The sequence below is a fragment of the Rhagoletis zephyria genome, unplaced genomic scaffold, assembly GCF_001687245.7.
Source record: "Rhagoletis zephyria isolate East Lansing unplaced genomic scaffold, Rhagoletis_zephyria_1.1 Rzeph_scaffold_02161, whole genome shotgun sequence".
Classification (NCBI taxonomy): Eukaryota; Metazoa; Arthropoda; class Insecta; order Diptera; family Tephritidae; genus Rhagoletis; species Rhagoletis zephyria.
This window is the reverse complement of record NW_016159245.1, coordinates 28,002-50,285: the sequence shown is the minus strand read 5'-3', so window position 1 is coordinate 50,285 and position 22,284 is coordinate 28,002. Positions and strand designations below refer to the sequence as shown.

General features: G+C 35.3%; 1 protein-coding gene across 1 annotated transcript in view; it reads right to left on the bottom strand.

Moving 5' to 3' along the window:
- The window catches only part of LOC108366131 (putative transporter SVOPL), a 56,073-nt gene that overhangs the window by 16,745 nt on the left and 17,044 nt on the right, over positions 1–22,284 (bottom strand). The window contains exons 3-4 of the mRNA XM_017620440.1: positions 22,150–22,218; positions 20,790–21,114 (exon numbers count right to left, since the gene is read on the bottom strand). Coding sequence (XP_017475929.1) covers positions 20,790–21,114; positions 22,150–22,218 — 394 coding nt within the window. The remainder of the gene's footprint in view (positions 1–20,789; positions 21,115–22,149; positions 22,219–22,284) is intronic.

Here is a 22,284-nt window from a genome sequence, read left to right as displayed (position 1 = left end):
TATAATATATTGTCGTTATACAATTGTTTTTGTTTGTGCACATTGATTTTGCTCTTTTTGTCTTTTCGTCATTTCTGCTGTTTGCTGTTGCGTTGTGTTTATTAGGTGTCAAATATACAGTGTTTTTAAAACTGTTTGCTGCACAGCTTTCCAACTGATATTTACCAGCTGATTGGTTCCCTGATTGATACATCGTTTTCAAAACTGTTTTGATTTTTTGCTTCTAAAACCTAAAACTAAATATAACATTAAACATGTCGTGTATTTACAACAATTGCCATGTTAAAAGCGACTCATATGTGTCATGCTGGCTCTGCGATGGGATTGCCCATATAAAATGTGCTGGTTTGAGCGGTAGGGTGTTAGACGCTATTAACGAGGGAAAGGATCTTCGTTGGTCTTGTCAAATATGTAGATCAACCGAAGTTGATTTATTTAAATTCGTTAGGCAAACCAGAAATGGTTTTTCTGAGATCGGGAAGGATTTGTCGGTGCTTGTTGAGAAATTTAATGTTTAGGTCTTTCACATGTCTCGACGACCCTCCACACTCTGAGGATAGCCGAGAAAATAATGGTAGGCGTGTTATTAGCCCTCCGAAAAAGACAGCCACGGAATCTAGTCATAAAAATCCTCCATCCCAGTCCTTGGAACTTATTAATCTTTCTTCTCCATGCCCTCAGGCATTAGCGCCTCCGCTATCAAAAGCCATATCCACTAGGTCTACATCTAGGTCTACAGGCAACCCGTTGATTTAACAGTGTTGCCATCAGCATCTGAGGATGCACTGTCTAACTTACACCCCTATTCTGCAACTCTTTCGTATTCGGATTTTGCTACGAATCGTAGAAATAGTATGCTGCAATCCGAATCGTATTTTCGAACTTTCGAAATTCGTAACAATGACATGCCTAAAAACGAACGGGTAATTTTTGCGTAATTTTGTCCGAAAACAGTTCTGTGTCGGAGGCGAAATAATAGATGTAAATCAATGTGTGTTTGCAAGAAATATTGGTGGTGTTCATTTCAACAGACAAATTTGCCTTCCGCGTATACGTATATTTTTATCCACTGCTTCATATAAACGAGCAAAAAAGAATCTTTGTTGCCCCTTATCGAGAAACTTGGGTCCGGTTTAGTTATTTGTACAACGATTTTCGGTTGTTGTGTCCAAACGCATAGCCCGAATCCAAAAACTTTTACATACACGTGTAATCAAAGGATTCACATTTTTTTAAGATAAATGTATCAAATTCTCTACCACTAGCTTATTAATAAACTCGGTTTGCTCTATCCACTTTTTTGCAAATTTTGACGGGGTTTCTGCACAAAAATACTGTGGACCGCGTAGCCGGGGTGATATGCACAAGAAATGTTGTATACCTTTGACATGCGGAAGCCCCTCTTCCCCGCAACACTGAAAGGAGAATTCTACTTAGTAAGGGTTATAATTTCTAAGCGCGGCCGAAGGCAGAAGCAAGCGCAACAGGTGGTGGACCTAACAAAGTGCATGTTTTCAATGGCTTGGAAGAAACTATTATTGCATTAACTGGATTGAGAGCCAGAGCTTCAGGTATACGAGGAGTTCTGGCGTGTGGTTAAACAATTCAACCAGAAGCTAACATAGATGCCCCCATGGTTACTATGCCCGGCAGCTCCGCATACCTTTGTGATTCTATTGCCAAAGCGCCCTCTTACTCCGCTGCTATAACTGCAAATGCATCAGAATCCATAATTTTCCTCAAAATATTGAAAATCAATAAATTTTACTATAAACAAGCACATGATGAGTGCTTTTTCAATTCCTTTCCACTTTGTTTTCCTTCATTCAGCTATCTTCGAAAAACAACTGATAGCTGGCAATGCTGCACATGTTTCCGCAAGGGTTGCAGCATGTGGATTTTTCGTTTTTCGTAGCGTAGCTACGAATTACGAATTACGAAAATTCGGGTTCTAGAATAAGGGGGTTAGTTCCTCCGAATAATTCGGAGCCCCGCACATAAGACATCATTACCAAAAATTTGGTTGTAATTCCTCCGAGAAGATCAATCTTTGTCTCTAGATTTGCTAAAGATACTTCTTTGGATGCTATTAAGTCATACATATCGACTAAAATTTTAACTAAAGATTTATTTATTCGTAAATTTAATTTTAAATACGATCGCGATATTTCATCTTTTAAAACTGATGTAGCTTCCGAAGATTTTGATTCACTACTAAATAGTTCATTTTGGCCGACCGGGGCGTTTGTTCGCGAGTTTGAGGATAAACCTAATAAAAGTAATAACAACGTAGCTAAAATTTCTACTCTTAATTCGGACTCAAAAAACTAACTCGCAAGTCTAATTTAAGTATTTACTATCAAAACGTTAGAGGTTTGAATACCAAATTAACTGACTTATATTTAAAAGGTTTTGACTGCAATTATAATATTATTTCCTTGACCGAAACATGGCTCAAACCTCATATTTTTAATTCCGAAATTCTTCCAAATGAATATCAAATATACAGGAGTGACCACGAGGGCAGAATCGGCGGTGGTGTTCTTTTTGCGGTGCACTCATCGATTCCATCCGAGGAAGTTAGTGTTCCTGTCATTGAATATACCGAATTTAAATGTATACGTGTACAGACTGGAAAGATTAAAATTTATTTAGCTATTTGCTACATCCCTCCTAATTCTGCCGTATCAGTGTATATGCAGCTAGTTTCTTTACTTGAGACCGTAAATGCAATGCTTACGGCATCCGATTATATGATTGTTTTGGGCGATTTAAACCTGCCACACATTTCATGGAACATCATTGACACCGATGTTGTACCAGTTTTATCTAGAGATAGTTACAATGTAATTCTGGAGGAAATGACTGAACTTTGCCTTAAACAAATAAATATATGTCCAAATAAGTTTGGAAAGGTCTTGGATCTCGTGGAGGAAATAAATCCTGACGTCAGAGAGAAAAATTAAAAAATCCACTTTAAATAAAAAAGAAGGTTTCAAACCTATTTATTTATTATTTATTTTATTTTTATTTCTCAAACAATAAAGAAGCAATTTTTATACTCGAGCGCACTTGTGCACAAGGGTATTGTAACTTTGTTCACAGAACGGTTGTTTGTAACAGGTAAAACGAATCGAGATAGATATAGACAAATGTATACATAAATGAAAAGAGAAATCGATTAAGCGGTGACTGTCTGTCCGTCCGTACGTTCGTCTGTCCGTCTGTCTGTCCGTCCGTCCGTCCGCACACGACAACTCGAGTAGATATTGAGATATCTTAACGAAACTTGGTACGTGCACTTCTTTCTGGCGTAGGACGGATGGTATTGAAAATGGGCGAAATCGGACAATAACCACGCCTATCTCCCATATAACGGTAATTTTCAGAAATACGAAAACTGCGATATTTTGGTAACTACTGAAGATTATTCACTCAAAATTGACATTTTGCAATGATTTTTAGCCACGCCCACTTATGTATATCTTGGTAACCGCGCCAGCAATTTATTCCAAACTTGGCCTCGGTATAACATACGAAATAACCGAAAATTTTTAATATCGGACAATAACCACGCCCACATCCCATATAACTGAAATTTAGAGAAATACGAAATCTTCGATAAATCAGTAAATATTAAAGCTAAATTGATGCTTGCAACAATTCTTTACCAAGAAATACGTTTATGATAAAATTTTGGAAAATGAGCGTGGCACCGCCCACTTATGATCACATATATGTATCTCGGTAATCTACCAATTTACACCAAATTCTGTGCGGTTGTTGTGCTTGCCACATAGAAGCAAAATGTTGAAAGTTATTGAAATCGGACTAAAATTACGGCCGCTTTTCATATAACAGTAAATTACAGAAATGCTTGAAATTTCAATATTTCGAAATTTAAGGACGCTAACTTACTCAAAATTGATACCCCCCGGCTTACCATGTAGCGGTAGCTTTCGGAAAGGTGAAAAGCATATATTTAATGCTTGCGCCGGGTATTTAATGTTCGGTTCCACCCGAACTTAGACTTTCTTACTTGTTTCGATTTAAGTTGTTTGAAAGTAATGAATATCAAAATCCCGGAACAAATTCCGGGATCCCGGGATTGTGATAACGACATCGGGAATCGGAAAAAGCTGAAAAATTGACATCCCTAATTACATATGAAAAAAGCATCCGAGACGTGCAAAACGCCATCCGTGATGTGAAAATTGCTACGGGCGTATTTGAATTGAATATTTCCATCGCGGCCGCTGTGGTGTAGTGGTAAGCAGTGCACGCTTCCACTCCACAATGCCTGGGTTCAAACCCTGGTCAAAGCAACATCGCAAAAATATAGAAAAAAGGTTTTTTCTTAACAGCGGTCGTCCCTCGGCAGGCAATGGCAAACCCCCGAGTGTATTTCTGCCATGAAAAACAGCTTCTCATAAAAATGCAATCGCCGTTCGGAGTCGGCGTAAAACTGTAGGTCCCTCCGCTTTGTGTGACAACATCAAGGCGCACGCCACAAATCGGAGGAGAAGCTCGGCCAAACACTAACACATGTGTAAGCGCCAATCTATTATTATTATTATTTCCATTATACGTAGAGTATGATAATGGAAAAATCCATTCTTTTAATACTTTTCACTTGATTTAAATACGAACATTTTTATACAGTAATCAAAGAAAACATTTTCATTTTTACAATGCGTTTTTTTCTGGTAAGGAACAGCTCAGCAGGGCTACCGCGGATGAATACCCCACATTGGTGACCCCGACGTTTGAAAATTTGAGAAGTGGTTCTGTGTACGTACACACACATGCATACTCATATTGCACAGCCACTGGGAAACAAAAGTAAGGTTAGGTGTACATCGCGGTATTAGTAAGTCGTATTTAGTAAAATATAAACGTATTTCATATTGACATTTAGTAAAAAAAAAAAATTGCTCCATTTTTTTCAAAGAAAGTGGATATATATGCATTACGCAAAATGTTTAATTTGTAAAATATAAATATATTTCTATGATATGAAATGGAACCGCCATGTTGGTCTGCGATTAGTTTCAGTCGGTGTGGCATTGAATTAACCAATTTTTTTTAATACGGACAAGTCTATCTTCTCCCATTCCCCTACAATTGCTTGCTTAAGCTGATTCAAGGTGTCGTATTGCTTTGTAGAACAGAATGCCCCACAGATCCTCTATGGGCTTAAGATCCGGACTTAAGGCCGGCCACTGTAACAATGGAATATTGCACAGTATCCAATAACTTGATGTACATTTGCGCGTTCATACGGCTTGGTACGAAGCAAATTGGAGATTTTCCTTTAGCGCTGAAGGCAGCCCACACCATAAGGGATCCACCGCCATGATTTCGCTTGTAGCAAGTCTGTCGGGGATGTCGTGGATCTCCAATACTTATGAGGTCCATCTGGGCCATCTAAGTTAAATTTCTTTTCATCGCTAAATATAACTTTCGAATTTGTCGTCCCAAAATTTATATTTTTCATAGAACGCCATGCGCGCCTTTTTGTGTCGATCCGTTAGGCGTGGCTTAGGCACTTTACACTCATAATGGAGGGGCAAGTCCTGCCTCAAAATTTGTTGAATACGTTTCGCGTCACTCGAAGACCCAATTCCGCCTTGATTTTGGAGTAACTCATCATATCATGCGTTGCCAGCTGGCAAATACGCCGTTTGCTCCTCTCATTTATTGTAGGTTTTGGTCCGCTATCTTGTAACCTTCAGGACTCTTTAGGAAATTTCTTAAAGTATTCCCAAGACGATTTGTTACAGCAGCAATTACGCCTATTTTTATTCCGTCTTCGTTCATGGTCTTAATTTTGATCTTCTCTTCAACCGAAAGTTCGGTACCACGCGGCATTTCGAGCTAAAACGTAAATTTGTTTTGGTATTTTTGTATTATTGCTTACAAACCTGTTTTTTACGATTATTACTTAGATCGCGGAGATGTTTGCTCTACAGCACTCGGAAAATAAATGAAGCATTTTGCACATATATCTATTTTCTATGAACCTCGCAACCTGCGACCGCGTTCAATGCTAACGGTACCATAAAAAATGCAGTTATCAACTGAATGTACGGCGAATAGAAACAAAACGTGAGTACAAGATCATGCATACTCAAACAGAAACAAGCAGTTATTTTTATTCGATAAATCGAAAAACACTTTCTGCACATATACCCATTTTACTTAGGTAACTTAAACATTTTTGCCAGCAAAGCAGGCAGCAGATTCGACGCCAGCATATTTTTAGCCAATTTTGGCGCAACGTAAAATAAGATGCCCATGGAAGAGCAACCAACTGATCATGCTGATATTGCTAACAACGCAGAAGTGGCAATGCAGCAGTGGCCTATCTGTGCGAGCTACAGCATATTAGCATCAAACCACTTGTATTCTGCAAGGAAAGGCCTGATTTGTACTTTCTACAAATGGAGTCCAGCTTTGCCATATTTTCGTGCAGTTGATCAAACGCATGAAACACTTAGCAAAGGACAAACTCAGCGATGACGGCCTGAAATCGCTGTGGCTGAAGCGGTTGCATGAAAATGTGCGCGCGGGAATGTCGACCGGAACGGGCGATTCGACAGAAATGGCAAGGCAGGCTGACCAGATGATGGAGATGCCCCGCTTTTCAAATGTAGCCACAATACAAAGTGAAGTGTTTCTGAGTGAAGGTAAAAAACTCACTCTTGCTTATGAATTGCGGCAATTCATCGCGATGACCTATTTGTATCGTCGCTCGCTCCCTAACGCAGCCACGACGCTAGGAAAATTACAAGAATTGATAAAAGGCAACAAAAAAAGGATAAGTCAATTATCGAATGGGATACTGCGGCTAGTGAAGCATTCCAGAAGTGCAAGCGCGACTTAGCAAATGCTGCATTGTTCGCACATCCGTCACCAAATACCAAACTAATTCTCCATGTTGATGCTAGCAGCTATTGTGGGCGCGGACATCCAAGAACTAAGCAATAATGTATTAAAACCGCTCGGATTTTTCTCTAAGCGGATGTCGGAAACACAAAAAAGCAAAGTACGTATGACGGATAATTACTCGCTATTTATCAGGCTGTTAAGTACTTCCAGCACCTCATTGATGGTCGGGATTGCACAATCCTGACGGATCACAAACACCTAACGTTTTCGTTTCAACAAAAGCCGAAAAAATCAACACCGAAGCAGACAAGTTACTTAAGCTACATCAGTGAGTTTACCACGGACATTCGACACGTCTCAGAAAAAACAACATCGTGGCAGACCTTCTTTTCCGATTCGAAATGATTTTTAACGGCGAGCAGATAGATTAAAAAAAAAAATAGCCAATGAGCAAAGAGGCGACCCAGAACTCGAGCAGCTAATGACCGATAGTTCACTTTAGTTAAAAGCATTCCAGATTCCGGGCACCAACTTAACAAAGCATGTACGTCTCAGAAAAATTCCTCATGCAGGCGTTTCGAGTCGATACACAATCTAGGCCACCCAAGAAAAAGATCGACAATCAAAGCTTATGACGGAACAATTTGTTTGGCCACACATGAAACAAAAAGTCAACAAGATGGTATCATCATGCGTTCCGTGCCAAAAATCAAAAGTCTGGAGGCGCAACTGCACTGCGCTTGAAAATTTTCAGGTACCCCGCCAACGATTTCGTCATATTAACATAGACATTATTGGACCATTACCTCTCTCAGAAGGCTTCAAATACTGTCTAACTTGCATTGACTGCTTTTCTCGATGGCCTGCGGCAATCCCAATGCAAGACATCACAACCGAAACAGTGGACAAAGCGTTTTTACACGGCTGGATAGCAGACTTCGGTGTACCAGCTGCCATCACAACTGATCAAGGCAAACAGTTCAAGTCGAAATTGCTCAAGGTGTTGTCGAACTTAATTGGTGTTAGACACTTCAGATCAACAGCGTACCATCCGCAAGCAAATGGCCTGATCGAGCACATGCACCGTACGCTGAAAACGGCAATGAACTGTCAACAGCAACTGGGTCGACAGCATTCCCATCGCCTTGCTCGGGCTTCGTACAACATTCAAAGAAGACCTAAATGCTACATCAGCGGAAATGGTATATGGCGAAAACCTTAAGTTGCCCGGAAAATTCTTCGATAGCAAACCCGAGTGCACGGAAAGCGAATTTCCGGAAAAATTAAAGCGTACCAAACTGAAACCCGTATCAACAACGCCACGCCAAGAATAAACTCTTCATGCAAAAAGACATAAACAACTACATTCACGTCTATGTAAGGGATGATTCAGTGAAACCGCCACTGAAACAGCAATATGATGGTCCATTTGAGGTAGCGGAACGGTTTGGAAAATACTTCGACGTTGTAACAGCGATAAATTGATGGTACAATTGTACTTTTTTGGTACATTGGTACTACATTGACATTTTTGATAAATTTTTGTCAAAATATGGTACTGCAGCACAATTATGTCGAAATACCACACTCTATTTACTTGGAGTTTTGAATTTTTGTGCATAAAAATATAGTCATATTTTTCTACCATATTTAAATACGTGGTGTTTATTAAAAAAAGAAACTCTTACTTAAATAAAAAAAATTGCTGTCATAATAGGTCTTTTCGTAAAATTTTCCAGTAAGTACTAGCAGCCAGAGAATAAAATAATCATAGCGAGTAAAATTTAGGGGAAGACTAAAATATCAGAAAAAGTTACTGAACGCAAAACCAGTAAAAAAGTGCAACTTACGCCATTCTGACTTTCAGATAGGTAAATTTGGTAGGAGCATTTTTATATTCTCTACAGAAAGTCATCCAACAGCAAAAACTCTGGGCAGTTTGCAAAATTTGCAAAAACTTGCAGTCTTCGAAACAGCTGATAACTTTCACAGTTGCAATAGGTGGTTCATTTGGTAATTTATTATCCGCTTGGTGCATTGTCCCCAATCTGGATTTTTTTTAACTATTGAATACTTTTGTATGGGAAAAATATTTTTCACATATAAATGAATTATCTCGGAATGAATAAGTTTTTTTCTAACAAATATTTTTGAAACCATATTATGACGCGTTCAATAATAAAAGAATCTCCTCCAAGCACCCTTCCTTGTTTCACAAAAATTAAGTAGATATGGCTACTAATGTGCCTTTAAAATTATCCCATTTTCGTTTTAACGATCAACTGACAAATTCGGTCAGAACCTTTCAGCATTATTATCTATTTTGGTATATTTCTGGGAAAAATGTGGTACAGTTGAAACATTTTATATGGCAGCCATAGTTGTTGCACGGAAATTAGAAAATTAGAGATTAATAGTAAATTAACTAAACTAAACTTTACTTCCTTCCTTTTGTTTATTCACGAACACAAGTGTGTAGTCAGCAGACTTTTTTATTTGTAAGTTTTCGCAGGTAAAATTTTTTTCCAGCAGAAAGCGGCAGATTCCAGTGCCATTTTGCGCTCTCGATTTCCCCCACTTTGCAAGATTTTAGGTACGAGAGCACTGCTATTAACTTGTTTATTTCTATAAAAGGAAATATTTTTGTGAAACTTTCATTCTGTTAAATGCAACGGGTTTTTTTGAAAATTTTTGATACTACTAGGACTTAGATAATAAGTATAACTTGTATGCTTTTGTTGATTACCCTGGCGTTTTGGTGGCCTTTTCAAACAATTGATTTGCACTTATGTTTTCCACCTTCGACACGCCATATCATGATTTTTATACAGAAAATCTAAAAACATACGTATATTATATGTACAGTAAAACCCGCTTAAGTACCTCACGAAAAATGTCAGCTTTTTGAGGTACTTAGGCGGGTTGGGTACTTAAAAGAACCCGCTTAAGTACCTCGATGCGGGTATTTAAGCGAACATAATTATTGATGTAGTTACATCTTTTTGTTAAATAATAATAAATATGTAAATCCTTGAATAAAACATAAACATATAATGAAGTATACGTATTTATTTAAGATTTTTCGATTAAAATACAGTTCATTCCCTAACAAATACTATGTAAACCTAAGCTTAAGATTTTATAGAACACTTGAAGAAAAAATTCATGAAAATTAATTTTTTTTTTCTCAGATGTGTTCTTTGAGTATACAGTTTTATAGCCCATTCAATTTTAGTGTAATAATGCGCAAGTTTCAAGTGGCTAAAAATTACCGTGAATTTTTTATAACTTTTTTGCCGAAGGTGTGTATCGCTGCCCCTGAGATTCCAAATATGTAAATATTTTAAGGAATTTTAAAAGAGCACTTAAAAGAGGAAAATTATAGGTAAAATGGGGTACAAAAAATTGAGGTACTTAAGCGGGTTGGGTAAATAAGCGGGGAGGTACTTAAGAGAGAGATTTTCTTCAGATTACATTCAAAAATTCACATTGCCCAAAAATGTTGGTTTTTTAAGCGGGTTAGGTACTTAAGCGGGGGGTACTTAATCGGGTTTCACTGTAACTATGTATGTATGGTCTTTTAAATGTTGGTACTTTCTCGGCTTATTTAGTACACTTTTTTTTGGCCATTTGGTACAAAATTAAAAAACTCATTTATCATCCCTGCGTTGTAATAGGCAACAAAGTAACGAGAGTCAGCAATATGATGGTCCATTTGAGGTAGCGGAACGGCTTGGAAAATACTTCGACGTTGTAGTAGGCAACAAAGTAACGAGAGTCAGCATCGACAGACCAAAATCTGCGCATGTAGCCGAAGAGGATTCATGTCATACCCCCATGAAGCGACCAACCGGAATACCAACGAAACGGAGTATACTAAAAACCACATCACATATACCTAATAACCTCTAGGGAGAATCTTTAGCGCGAGTTGGACGGAAAGTCAATTTCCCAAACCACACACGCTGACTTCATCTAACGACGAATCTGAAGGGGGAGTAGATGTGGCGACCGAATAGTAAACTAGTATAATGTATGTAGTTCTAAAATATTTAGTTTTCAATGTGTATTTCTTACAAATCTGGTAACGCCATAACTAATGACATTTTGTTTTCACCTAGACATAGACTTGCTTGATAAGGGCAAGCAAGGACTTTTTCCTGCTTGGACCTTCATCAGGCAACTCCGTGTAAGGTGTTTGAATCGCGATTTAAGTAAATATATTCGGTTTCCTGTGAACCCGCAAAAAACCAAACGACACCCGACTTTTTATTTTACGCTGTAACGTGGATAGCTATATTCTGGTAAGGAACAGTTCAGCAGGGATACCGCGGATGAATTTCCCACAATAGCATGCCAAAAGGCCAAATTTAAATGATTTCAGATGGCCATGATTTTTAGTATTCTGGCTGACAAATGTTCAGCTACTAAGTCAATTCAATAAATTCAAAAGAAAAAACAACCACAACAAAACTAATCGAAATCAAACGTTGCTTATTGTGACGAGTAAAACTATTAATTTTTTAGTGTGAAGTTTTTCGCATCCTTTTAAGTACTTGTTTTTGCGAAGTTATTTTAAAATAGTTCTTAATACGTGGTTTAGCTTAAATGTCTTAATTTATTTAGTAAGTTTCAAACCTGTGGGAAGAGATATTGAAAGTACAGTATTTCTGCCTTATAAGCACCCCGCTCGTATGCATTTCCCGCTTATAAGCCCTAGAAACAATGCACTTTGGTCTGGCGACCATCATTTGCTGGGCAAAAGTCGAGAAGTAACCAAGATGATTGGAAACTCTGTGTTTGGGAGTTTTTGAGGTCGCTGATTTCGAATATGATGCCAGATTTTTGAAACTCAAAATAGCGGGTGCAATATGGCGACGCAATTTTATAATTTTATCCGTTTCAACTTATAAACGTCGTCGCGGTCGCAAAACCGCGTATCAACAAAATGCAAACCCGCATATGTGAAGTTTTAGAAATTATTTACTAGAGTGTAAAACACTGATATTTCAAAATGGTTCTCTTTTATATAAAGCAATCGCATATCTTCCTAGTATATTTCAGGACGAATGGATAAGGATTGAGCCAAGAGCTTGTGTGAGCAAATACAATTTTTGGCAGCCAATGGCAGTTACGCGGTTTTGCAGAATCACGATACGCGGTTTTGTACTTTAAACGACGATACGATTTTTTTTTTTTAATTCAAAATGGCAGATCCAATATAGCGACCAAATTTTATAATTTTTTCCCTTTCACCAAAAACTCATATAAATGGGAGGTTTCGAGGTTGCTGATTTCAAATCTGATGTCAGATTACTGAAATAGAAAATTTAGTTTAAAATAGCCAAAAATATTTTGACGCTTCAATTATAAATACTGATAAGATAATAATTTAAATATAAGATTGATGAACGTCTAGCACTATTATTTATATGGGAGGTTCCGGCAAATTTGAGCGGGCCACGCCCATTTTAAATTTAAAAAATTATATTGGTGGATGCCTTGTTCTCCCAAAATTTCAACATGCATTCGTTGCATAGTTACGACTTTTGGCACGCTAAAATTGAAAAAAGGGCACAGTGTACGGCACAAAGAAAGATTGCATACCCATTTTGTGCCAATAATTTAAAAAAAGAGTATATCGACATGAATTCAGGTTTACAGGATTTTTGAGGTCGCTGAATTCAAATCTGAAGTCTAAATAACGAAAACCAAAATGACCGATCCAATATGGCGCCTAAAATCTTAAACAAAATAATTTATGTTAAATGAAAGGGTTAGTATCAAAAGGATTTAAGTAGGTCTGACATTGTTTTAAGATAAATAAAAGTTTACTCTTTGTCATCAAATAAATACTATATTTAACTATACAAATATGGGTATAACTTATATTTTCAAAAAATGACACTTAGACCCTTATGATTCTAACCCCTTCAAATATAATAGTAAGAATGGCTTATTATTACATTATTTAAGAGTTATTGGAGTCGCTTATTTACAATCTCAAATCAAATTAACTAAAAACAAAATCTATGTATTTCATTTAAAATTATTTATTAAATTTACGTAGTACTGAGTGATATTAGGTTTTTTAAGTTTGTGTTTAAAATTATGAAGTAAAAATCATATTGAATTATAATAAATCATGTTTACCTGTAGAAAACCACCCATTTTACAAAACAATAGATATGGATTTTGGCGTTATTTTAAGCTTTAGCATTACACTTTTACTTTTCGGAGCGCTGCCTCAACTAACACCTTACCACCGCACACTGCGAGATTTTGCAAATCTAGCCAAAGTTTTAAAGATATCAATTTGAAATTTCAACTAGTGTCAAAGGGGTTTAGTTCCGAACTATCCCTAAAAATACTAGGTGGAGACAATTTTTTCCGGAGTAAAACAAAGAAAAAATTGTATGACATACATACATATATTAGGCAAATGTGAAGGAAATTGCATTGCAATTGGGAAAAAAATTAAAAAACATAGGTTAATAGGAACTTTTTATACCAAATGGCCGAACTATCCCTAAAAAGACTAGTTGGAGTATATTTTTTCAGAAATAAAACTAAACAATTTGTATGACATACATACATTCAGAAAAAAGCATTTCCTTAAAACAAGAAAACAGTATCCTTGTTTTAGAGTTACTGTTTTTTCCTTAATATTACGAAAAATTTAGTCAATTTGAGAAGTTTTTCCTTAATTAAGGTTCATGCTAAAAATAGATCGTCATTAATTTGAGGACGTAAATTTAATTTACTGAATATATGTAAGTAATAATTTTTTCAATATAGTTAAGTAATAATTTCCTTAAATAATTTTGAATTTTGTGAGTTCTGTTAAGACAAAGTTAATTGCTTTCCTGGCAAATGTCGACCGTGGGGTCGCGTGAAGACTGCTGCTTGTGGTTCTGAGATCGCAGGTTCGAGTCCGGTTGGAGGTGGTTAGAGTAAGGTAAGTCAATTATTTCCATTTAAATATAAATTACAAAAAGTAAAATTAATTTCATATGGGGAAAAACCTAAATACTTAAATACACTAAAAATAAATTAGATAATTTTTTTTAATACAATTTAAAAAATTACAATTAAAAAAATAAAAAAAAAACAAATATTAAAAAAAAAATTCTTGCTCTGGGACTCGAACATTGAATCCATCGACTAGTACTCCAGAGCTTTGCTCTGTTGGCTATTGCCACTGTTTGAGCGCCACGAGCAAAATGACATATTTATTCACGGGGGATGGAATGGCAAGTAAATTTTACCTAAAAACTAAGGAATTGTGTTTTTCGTAAACTGTGTCAAATCGTTTACTCATAGTAAGGGAACCATGCCATTGGAACCATTTCAAGGTAATATTTCCTTAGAATAATAACCTTTTCTCCTAGCATCAAGGGATTTTTTTTCTGAGTGCATGTTGGGCAAAATTTAAGGAAATTTCATGACCATATCGGAAAAATAATTAAAATGTGTGGGTTTATAGGACCTTTTTTATACCAAAACGGCCGCCAAAGTAAAACAAGGGTAAAAAATTCTTGAAATTTTACTTTATATGCCCAAATTTCCCTAAAAACTAAAAGAACCACCCAAGATATTTTTTCCTAAAATGCTGATACTATTGGATAAAAAAGCTCCATAGGTAGTTTTTCATTAGGGTGTTTCGTTTAGGCGTGAGAATTTTTTTTCTAGAACTACTGCCGATCACCTTCTTAACTTTATAACTCCCCATAGTTGCAATTTAGACCCCACCTCCCATAAAATTTTTTATTCGTCTAGACCTGCCCTATCACCTCCCAAAAGAAAGGCACTTATCACTGGGACACCCTGTATAGACTGACTGAGTTGGAAACTAGTCACCTTTTACATTAGCTAGAACAAGTTCTCCATAGCCATGTTAAAGCCTATGATGCCTATGGGCATTTTTTTTAGGTCTATTCTATGAGTATGTACGCTCATCCTGTATGCTTTGTCATAGCCGAACTACGCTGAACTTGTAAGTTTTAGTCTATGAAAGATTCAAGATTTTTGAAACTTGCCTTACCTTTTAGCTGATTATAAAATAATTTCATTAAAATACTTATGTAAATGCAAATATAAGCGCCCTGTATAGCAAACATTTTTAGTGAAAGTGTTAACCTTTAATAAAAAAAAACTTTTTGGCAAAAAAATAAAAACGCGCACTACTTTCAAAGTCTTGTTATCGATGCAAGCTTGCAAATTTGTTTTTGCATGCTATTCAATAGCATGTTGATAGCTGTTATCATACCAATTACATTTCTTTTATGCTTATTTTCGTAACAATTGGAGTATTTTCAAACAAATTACAAAATATGATCGATTTCCAAGCGCATTTATTTCATTTTGGCGTCCTAGATTGACTAAATCTCACTCTCGTACCGATCATACAAACAGGTGCAAAAGTTCGGCACTTGTCTTAGACTAGGGTTGCCAGACGTACTGTTTTTGGGAGTAAACGTACTCCTTTTTATTGCAATGTACTCCCATGTACTCACAAAAAAAATATCTGGAAATGTACTCCTTTATTGGTTTTGTACTTCTTTTGTACTCCTTTTTCCAGCTATTAATATGCTATCATCAGGGAATGGATTTTTAGGACCTAAAAACCTATAAAAAGGCAAAATAAAATAACGAAATAGGCTGGAAAAGGCAAAATAAAATAGCGAAAAAGGCAAGAAAAGGCACTAGGTATTGCAAATAAAGCAAAATAAGGCACTAAAAAAAGACAGAAAAGAACGAAGAACAATCAAAAAATACATTTATTTTAGAAATGTTTATATTACAAGTAAAAAGAGAAAAACTATGAACTAGTTTCATTATATGAAAAATTTGTACTTTGAAACTTTGACTATTTTATCCTTTCGAGTTTCTAACTCATAAAACTTTAATCTGTACAAGTGTAGCCGAATTTAAATATGGAACGTTTGAAACGTTCATATTATCAGGAATAGGGGCGTTTTCCTCGCCCTTTACAATTTTATCCACACCCCTTATTGTCTCAAGCCTACGTTAGCTGAGAAAACGGCTTTGAATTTTTGGCAAGAGGTTCCTGTGCTTCTATAAGCTGCATGGGCAAGTGTATATTTTTTAATTTAAAAAAAAATATTGTAAATGCTATAATCACTTTTTTAAAGGTAGAAAAGGCAAAAAAAGGCAAATATCTTAAAAAAGGCAAAAAAGGCAAATATCTTAAAAATGGCAAAAAAAGGCAACTTCAAATGTGTATATATGGAATCAGGGAATGCGAAATCGTGGACATTCTTAATCGAATATACTCTATCTCTTTAGCAGAAAAAAGGCAATTTTCATAAAATCCGTTCCCTGGTTGTCATATACAGGGTGTAAAATAATAACTGTTGCACAGTTTTTTTTTTTTAAATAAAGTTGGCCTTTATAGATTTTGCGAAAAAAGTAGTTCATTGTTAATTATCTACAGATTTTACTTCAATTTTATTAATTTGTTTTTAAATTTTAACATTCATTTGGGTTTACCAGCGATAAGTACTTTGAGATAAAAGCGCAAGTAAAAAAGTCGTTTTTGTATAGTTTTTAAATTTAACCTTCCTTTGGGTTTACCAGAGGGTTTGGGAGAAAAGCGCAAGCGGCACGAAAGTCTTCGTCGGTTACTTTATTACATATCTTCTGTAACCATAGGCTCATTTCCTCCCACTAGGAGGGAGTTTTTTTCTTTAAACAAAATCTAAGAAAAAATACACTGAAAAAGAGGTGTGTGCCGCATGTACTTATCTCCCAAAGCTGGCAAATGCAAATAAGGATTAAAATTTTAAAACCAATTAATAAAATTAAAGTAAAATACTTACAAAGTTAACAAAAAAATACTTTGTTTAACAAAATCTATAAAAGAACCCTTTTATTTTTCAAAAAACCTGTGCGATAGTTATTATTTTACGCCCTGTACTTTGCCATTCATATTGTGGCACTTGGGTCCACACTATTTTTGCGTAGAATTCGGTTAGGGATTATAACCCTTACTACGTAGAATCCTCCTTTCTGTGTTACCGAAGAAGAGAGGAGGAACCCCTCTCTTCGTCAAAAGTGTATAACATTTCTTGTGGATATAATCAGTGTGGCCATTTTAGCCGTTTTCCGGCTAGATTTAGCCGGTTGCGATAGCAAACAGCCGGAGAAATTTCTATTTAGCCGGCAGCCGATTTGTTAGCCGTTTTGCAGAAAAAAATTAGCCGTTTTTAGCCGATTTTGCTATTTGCCTTGTTTTCTTAAATTTAAAATATGTATATTTGTTTCCATTTTAGACTAAGCGACCCATTTCTGTTACTAGCGTTACCGTGGAAAATTTTCATGTAAGGCATGGTTGTATGAAATTTTGCCGATTTCGCTTATTTTTATTTTAAACGAAGAAGGGATTTTCTTCATAAAATGTTTGTTATAAATGTCTTAATTTTAAGTGTGAAGTTTTATTCGCATACTTAGAAAATAAGAAATGTTTCACTGTTAAGACAATTAAGATGCGTTTGTGTTTGGATATAGTGCCAACAAACAGAATAAATATTACATGTAGATATTCTGCCTTATCCTGAGTTTCGCCTGAAAAAAAATTCACCCGAAAATTTGTCATCCGCCCGGTTCAGGGAAAATGAAACTCATGATAAGGCTGATTGTCTTCCCAGAAAGCGCATATTCAATTCTGCCTAAATTACAAAACATCATTTTTGCCCAATCCCAAAGGTTTAAGGTAATATTACGTTCAAATTGACGAGCTAAACATGTTAAATGGGCTTGAACCAGTTAAATGAACAAAACATGTTCATAAACAAGTTAAATCGCATGCAATTGTTGTTTGAAAATTGAACCAGTTAAATAATTTAACTCGTTTGAAAACCAGTTCAGCGCAGAGTTGTATTAGAGAGCTTTCTGCTCCGGCCAATCAGAAAGACCCAAAAGCTTTCATTTGACACGCAAACGTTCAAAAAATTTATATTCAGAAAATTATTAAAAAAAAATTATCAAAAATATCAAAACTGTATGCATGTCTGCCCGCCTAAAAAGAGGCCCAGGCGGTAATTAGTTATTTCCCATGAGGTCTCATCGTAAGCAGAGATAAATAGTGCATACGAACTAAACATTTTGAAGTCTCTAAGTTATCCGTATGCGTTAATATCGTGAAGCAGACATTCGCACAAAACAAATTGAAACACAAAAACTTGATTTAGAATATTTTTTTTCGAATTTTTATTGTTAATCAAACAACCGTCAAAGTTAACTCCAAATGTTCAATGTGGACGATTGTGTTTTCCAAAAAGCTCTTTTTCATTTAACAAGTTAAATGGAGCCAATTTGAACGTAGTATAAGGGAAAAATTGATATTTTAAAGCACTATGTACACAGATGTATTTTTTTAAACAAACTTTTTTGCTGAGAACTTATTTAAATTCCAAAAACCGAATGCCAACTTGAATTGAAGGAACCAACACTGAAGTGAGTCAAAATGAAAATAAAAGAGCACAAATTTCTATGTACAGCAAAACTCTCTGGGAATCCTACGAGACATCTGCCGGTCATATGACGGTCACCTAAATGGGAGATCTGCAGTCTTTTGGCATCATATTTTACATCAGAATTGAAGAGATTTCTGAAAAACTGACCAGTTCTTTTGTGTAACTGTGATTTTGCATCCCTTGTCAACATATGGCCTCGGTTGATGTTAACTTAAGGTCGTTGTTTTACTGCCTTAAAATTTAACGGAAATTTTAACAGCGTTTTTTATGTGTATTGGTTTCTATTTGAGTGTATTTAGAATCGGTCAGTCTGAAGACGCTTTGTAGGGAAGACAATAGGTTTGTTCGTCGAAAATCCAGCGAGAATTNCGGAAATTTTAACAGCGTTTTTTATGTGTATTGGTTTCTATTTGAGTGTATTTAGAATCGGTCAGTCTGAAGACGCTTTGTAGGGAAGACAATAGGTTTGTTCGTCGAAAATCCAGCGAGAATTATCACTCAAAATATCAGATAGTAAGAAAAAATGCTCCCAAATTCTCTCTCAGGTAGAGAAACTTGCAATTTTCTGTACGAACGCAAATTTGCAAGTTTTTCTGCCAGCTAGTGTCACGGTTGCATTTCAAACAAAAGAATTTTTAAAATTCTTTCAGAGGGGCAAAAAACAGGTTCTACGTGTATATATCTTGTCAGTCCGACTTTCTTCAACATACGTCCCATTTTCTTTGTCGGGTCTACTATATCGTCTCTGGTTGAGATTGCATTCCGATTAAGAATACAGTTTTTTTTGCCGAGTACCTTCCAAATCATTGGAATTAACTAAATTAATTAAGTAAACAAGTATTAACTTACATTATTTATTTTTAAATCGCTCCAGTTTGTAAATTTTTAAATTTAACGAACTTGTTTATTCAAATTATCGTCGACAAAAAATCCAACCATCCACCAACCATGTGCCACAATCATATAGTCGTTTAAAGTACAAAACCGCGTATCTTCATTCTGCAAAACCGCGTAACTGACATTGGCTGCCAAAAATTGGATTTCCTCACACAAGCTCTTGGCTCAATCCTTATCCATTCGTCCTGAAATGTACTATCCAGAAATGCGATTGCTTTAAAAAAAAGAGAACCATTTTGAAATATGAGTGTTTTTACGCTCTAGAAAATAATTTCTACAACTTCATATACGCGGTTTTGAATTTTGCTGATACGCAGTTTTCCATATAGTTATTTATTTTTACAAGCAAGTTCTAGATATCAACCTAGTCTAGATATGAACCTCGTTGTAGGCATTATGCCAAGGAGATACAATTAGAAGACTTCAGATGTCGCCCCGCCAGAAGAAGTTAGATATTGCGCCTAAATATATGCACCATTTACATACGCTACAGCGGAAATGGACGACACGCAATTTCTTTAAATGAAATTAACTGCTGTTATATGTACATATGTATGTTTATACAAAAAGTAAGCAAACAACATTTCGCTTGCATAGTCTTCTGTTCTCTTTCATTGCAAGTTGAATTATTTTAATATCTATTGCAAAATTTTGTACATAAAATAAAATAACACTTTTTAATATACAACGCTTATATAAATGGAGTAAAAATTAGAAAATAAAATAATGTAAAGAAAATATTTTTTTAAAAACAAGCTTTTATTTAACATGTAAAATCAAAGGAATAAAATAAAGTAATGTAACAAAAGATTTTTTAGTAAGAAAATTGTGTCAAAACTGCACTAAAGCGAATAAAATAAAATAAGTTAAGGTCTCGTTAAAGTTACTAAAAGCCATTTAGTGAAAGGAGTTATTCAAACTAATGAAAATTACTAACAATTTGTACTAATTTTTAAAAAAGCTTGTCGGCGAATTCAGCGTACATGCATAATTGGTTGGGTATGTATATGTATGTATGCAGATATTTAAATGCCGGTTTGCTATTCGCGCGACAAACTTTCTTAAAAACGAAGTAAATTAGTACAAATTGTTAGTAATTTTCATTAGAGTTTGAATAACTCCTTTCACTAAATGCCTTTTAGTAGCTTTAACGAGACCTTAACTTATTTTATTTTATTCATTTTAGTGCAGTTTTGACAACATTTTCTTACTAAAAAATCTTTTGTTACTCTACTTTATTTTATTCCTTTGATTGTACATGTTAAATAAAAGCTTGATTTTAAAAAATACGAACATACGATATGTTAAGAGAAATATATTTTCTAGCCTTTTTCTGGGTGTTACGCACTAGTTTTAATGCACAATTTCGTACAGGGCCCGGGTGTGCCGCTGCAGCAGCTACCACCTAACGTAACTGATGTATTTTGCGTTAAAGATAAAGATTTAATAAAATTGATATAAATTTGTAGTAAACTAAGGTAAATTTAATACTCATATGCTTACAAAAATCCGTTGATGAAACGAAGCAGAACCATGACCCAAAAATTAGGGGCGAAACTGGATAGAACTGTAACTGCGAACCCTGCCAGCAGTGTGGGCCGAATAACTCTGCGACGTCCCTTTGTATCCGCCAAAAATCCCCATAAATGAGAACTTGAAATAATACCCAAAAAACCGATCGCACTAAGCACACCCTTGTCCTGATTCGATAGTTGTAGGTCACATTGCGCGATGGGCAAAATAAAGCCCATACCAGCTGTCTCTAGCAGAACTGTGGCCAGCACCATGCCAGAGATACAAATCAAAAAATAATTAAATTTACCAAAACCTGAAGAAAGAATAGTAAACATTTTTATTACATACATACATATGTACATTAGGGTGGTCCAAAAATAGTGAAGTCGAAATTTTAATGCAACCCCCTAGGATTGATCTATATCGAAAAAAGTATACCCCCATTTTTTATTTTGAGCGTGTGTGAATTAGTAACAAAGTTCGCTGCGAGTAAATTTTTGACAAGTATGAGGTGTATAAAATTTCACTCATGAGGCTAGTGAAATTTTTGACAAATGCATATACAATTCTGCCCCAATTTTAAGCAAAAATTGGCAAAATTAAGAAGTATTACACTACATTAAATATTTCCGATAAAGAAATGTATAGAATTCTTGAAAATCAATATTTTTCGATTGGAAACCCCAGGAGACTTTCAATAGTAATACCCAATTGTTATTTAACCATTTTTTAATAATAACGATATTTTATTTGTAACCCCATTGCAAAATAAAAAAAATAGGGGGCTGATTCTATTTCAATTCATGCAGGGTGAATAGGTTGAAAATTCGATATCAATTTTAATAAGATTTTTCGTGTTTTTTAGGGTCTTTTGATTTTTCAGAAAATGGCCGCCATTTTGTTAATTCTCAAAATTTTTTTCAATTTTCAATTATGCAAATATAAAGCATCATAAACACTTCTACAATCAAATAACCCAATTAAAAAATATTGATTTTTCAACAAAACCAGAAAGATTTGAATAAAAAATTGTCAGCCGTTTTTCCCTAAAACCACACTTTGCCCTAAAATTTTCATATGCTCGTAACAGCGTTTTTTTTTCACAAAACAAAAAAATAAGTGTCTCTTTATTTGCCCTAAAAACATTTAAAATCGTATTAAACTTGATTTCGAATTTTCAAGCTATTCACTGAATCCACTCATCCTGCATGAATTGAAATAGAATCAGCCAGGGGTATATCTTTTTCGGTATAGAAGATTCCGACTTTACTTTTCACATGCATTTTTGGACCACCCTTATTTACATGCATTCCATATGTATTTGAAAATTCCAACTTAATTTACTTACTTGTTAGCGCCAAGGAATCACTGAAAGTGTAGGCGTCTGGGCCACGATATCTATTCATCGTTGCAGCATCTTGAAGGAATAGAGTTTAACATATTTAAAAATAATCATAAAATTAAAAAATCATAATATATAAAA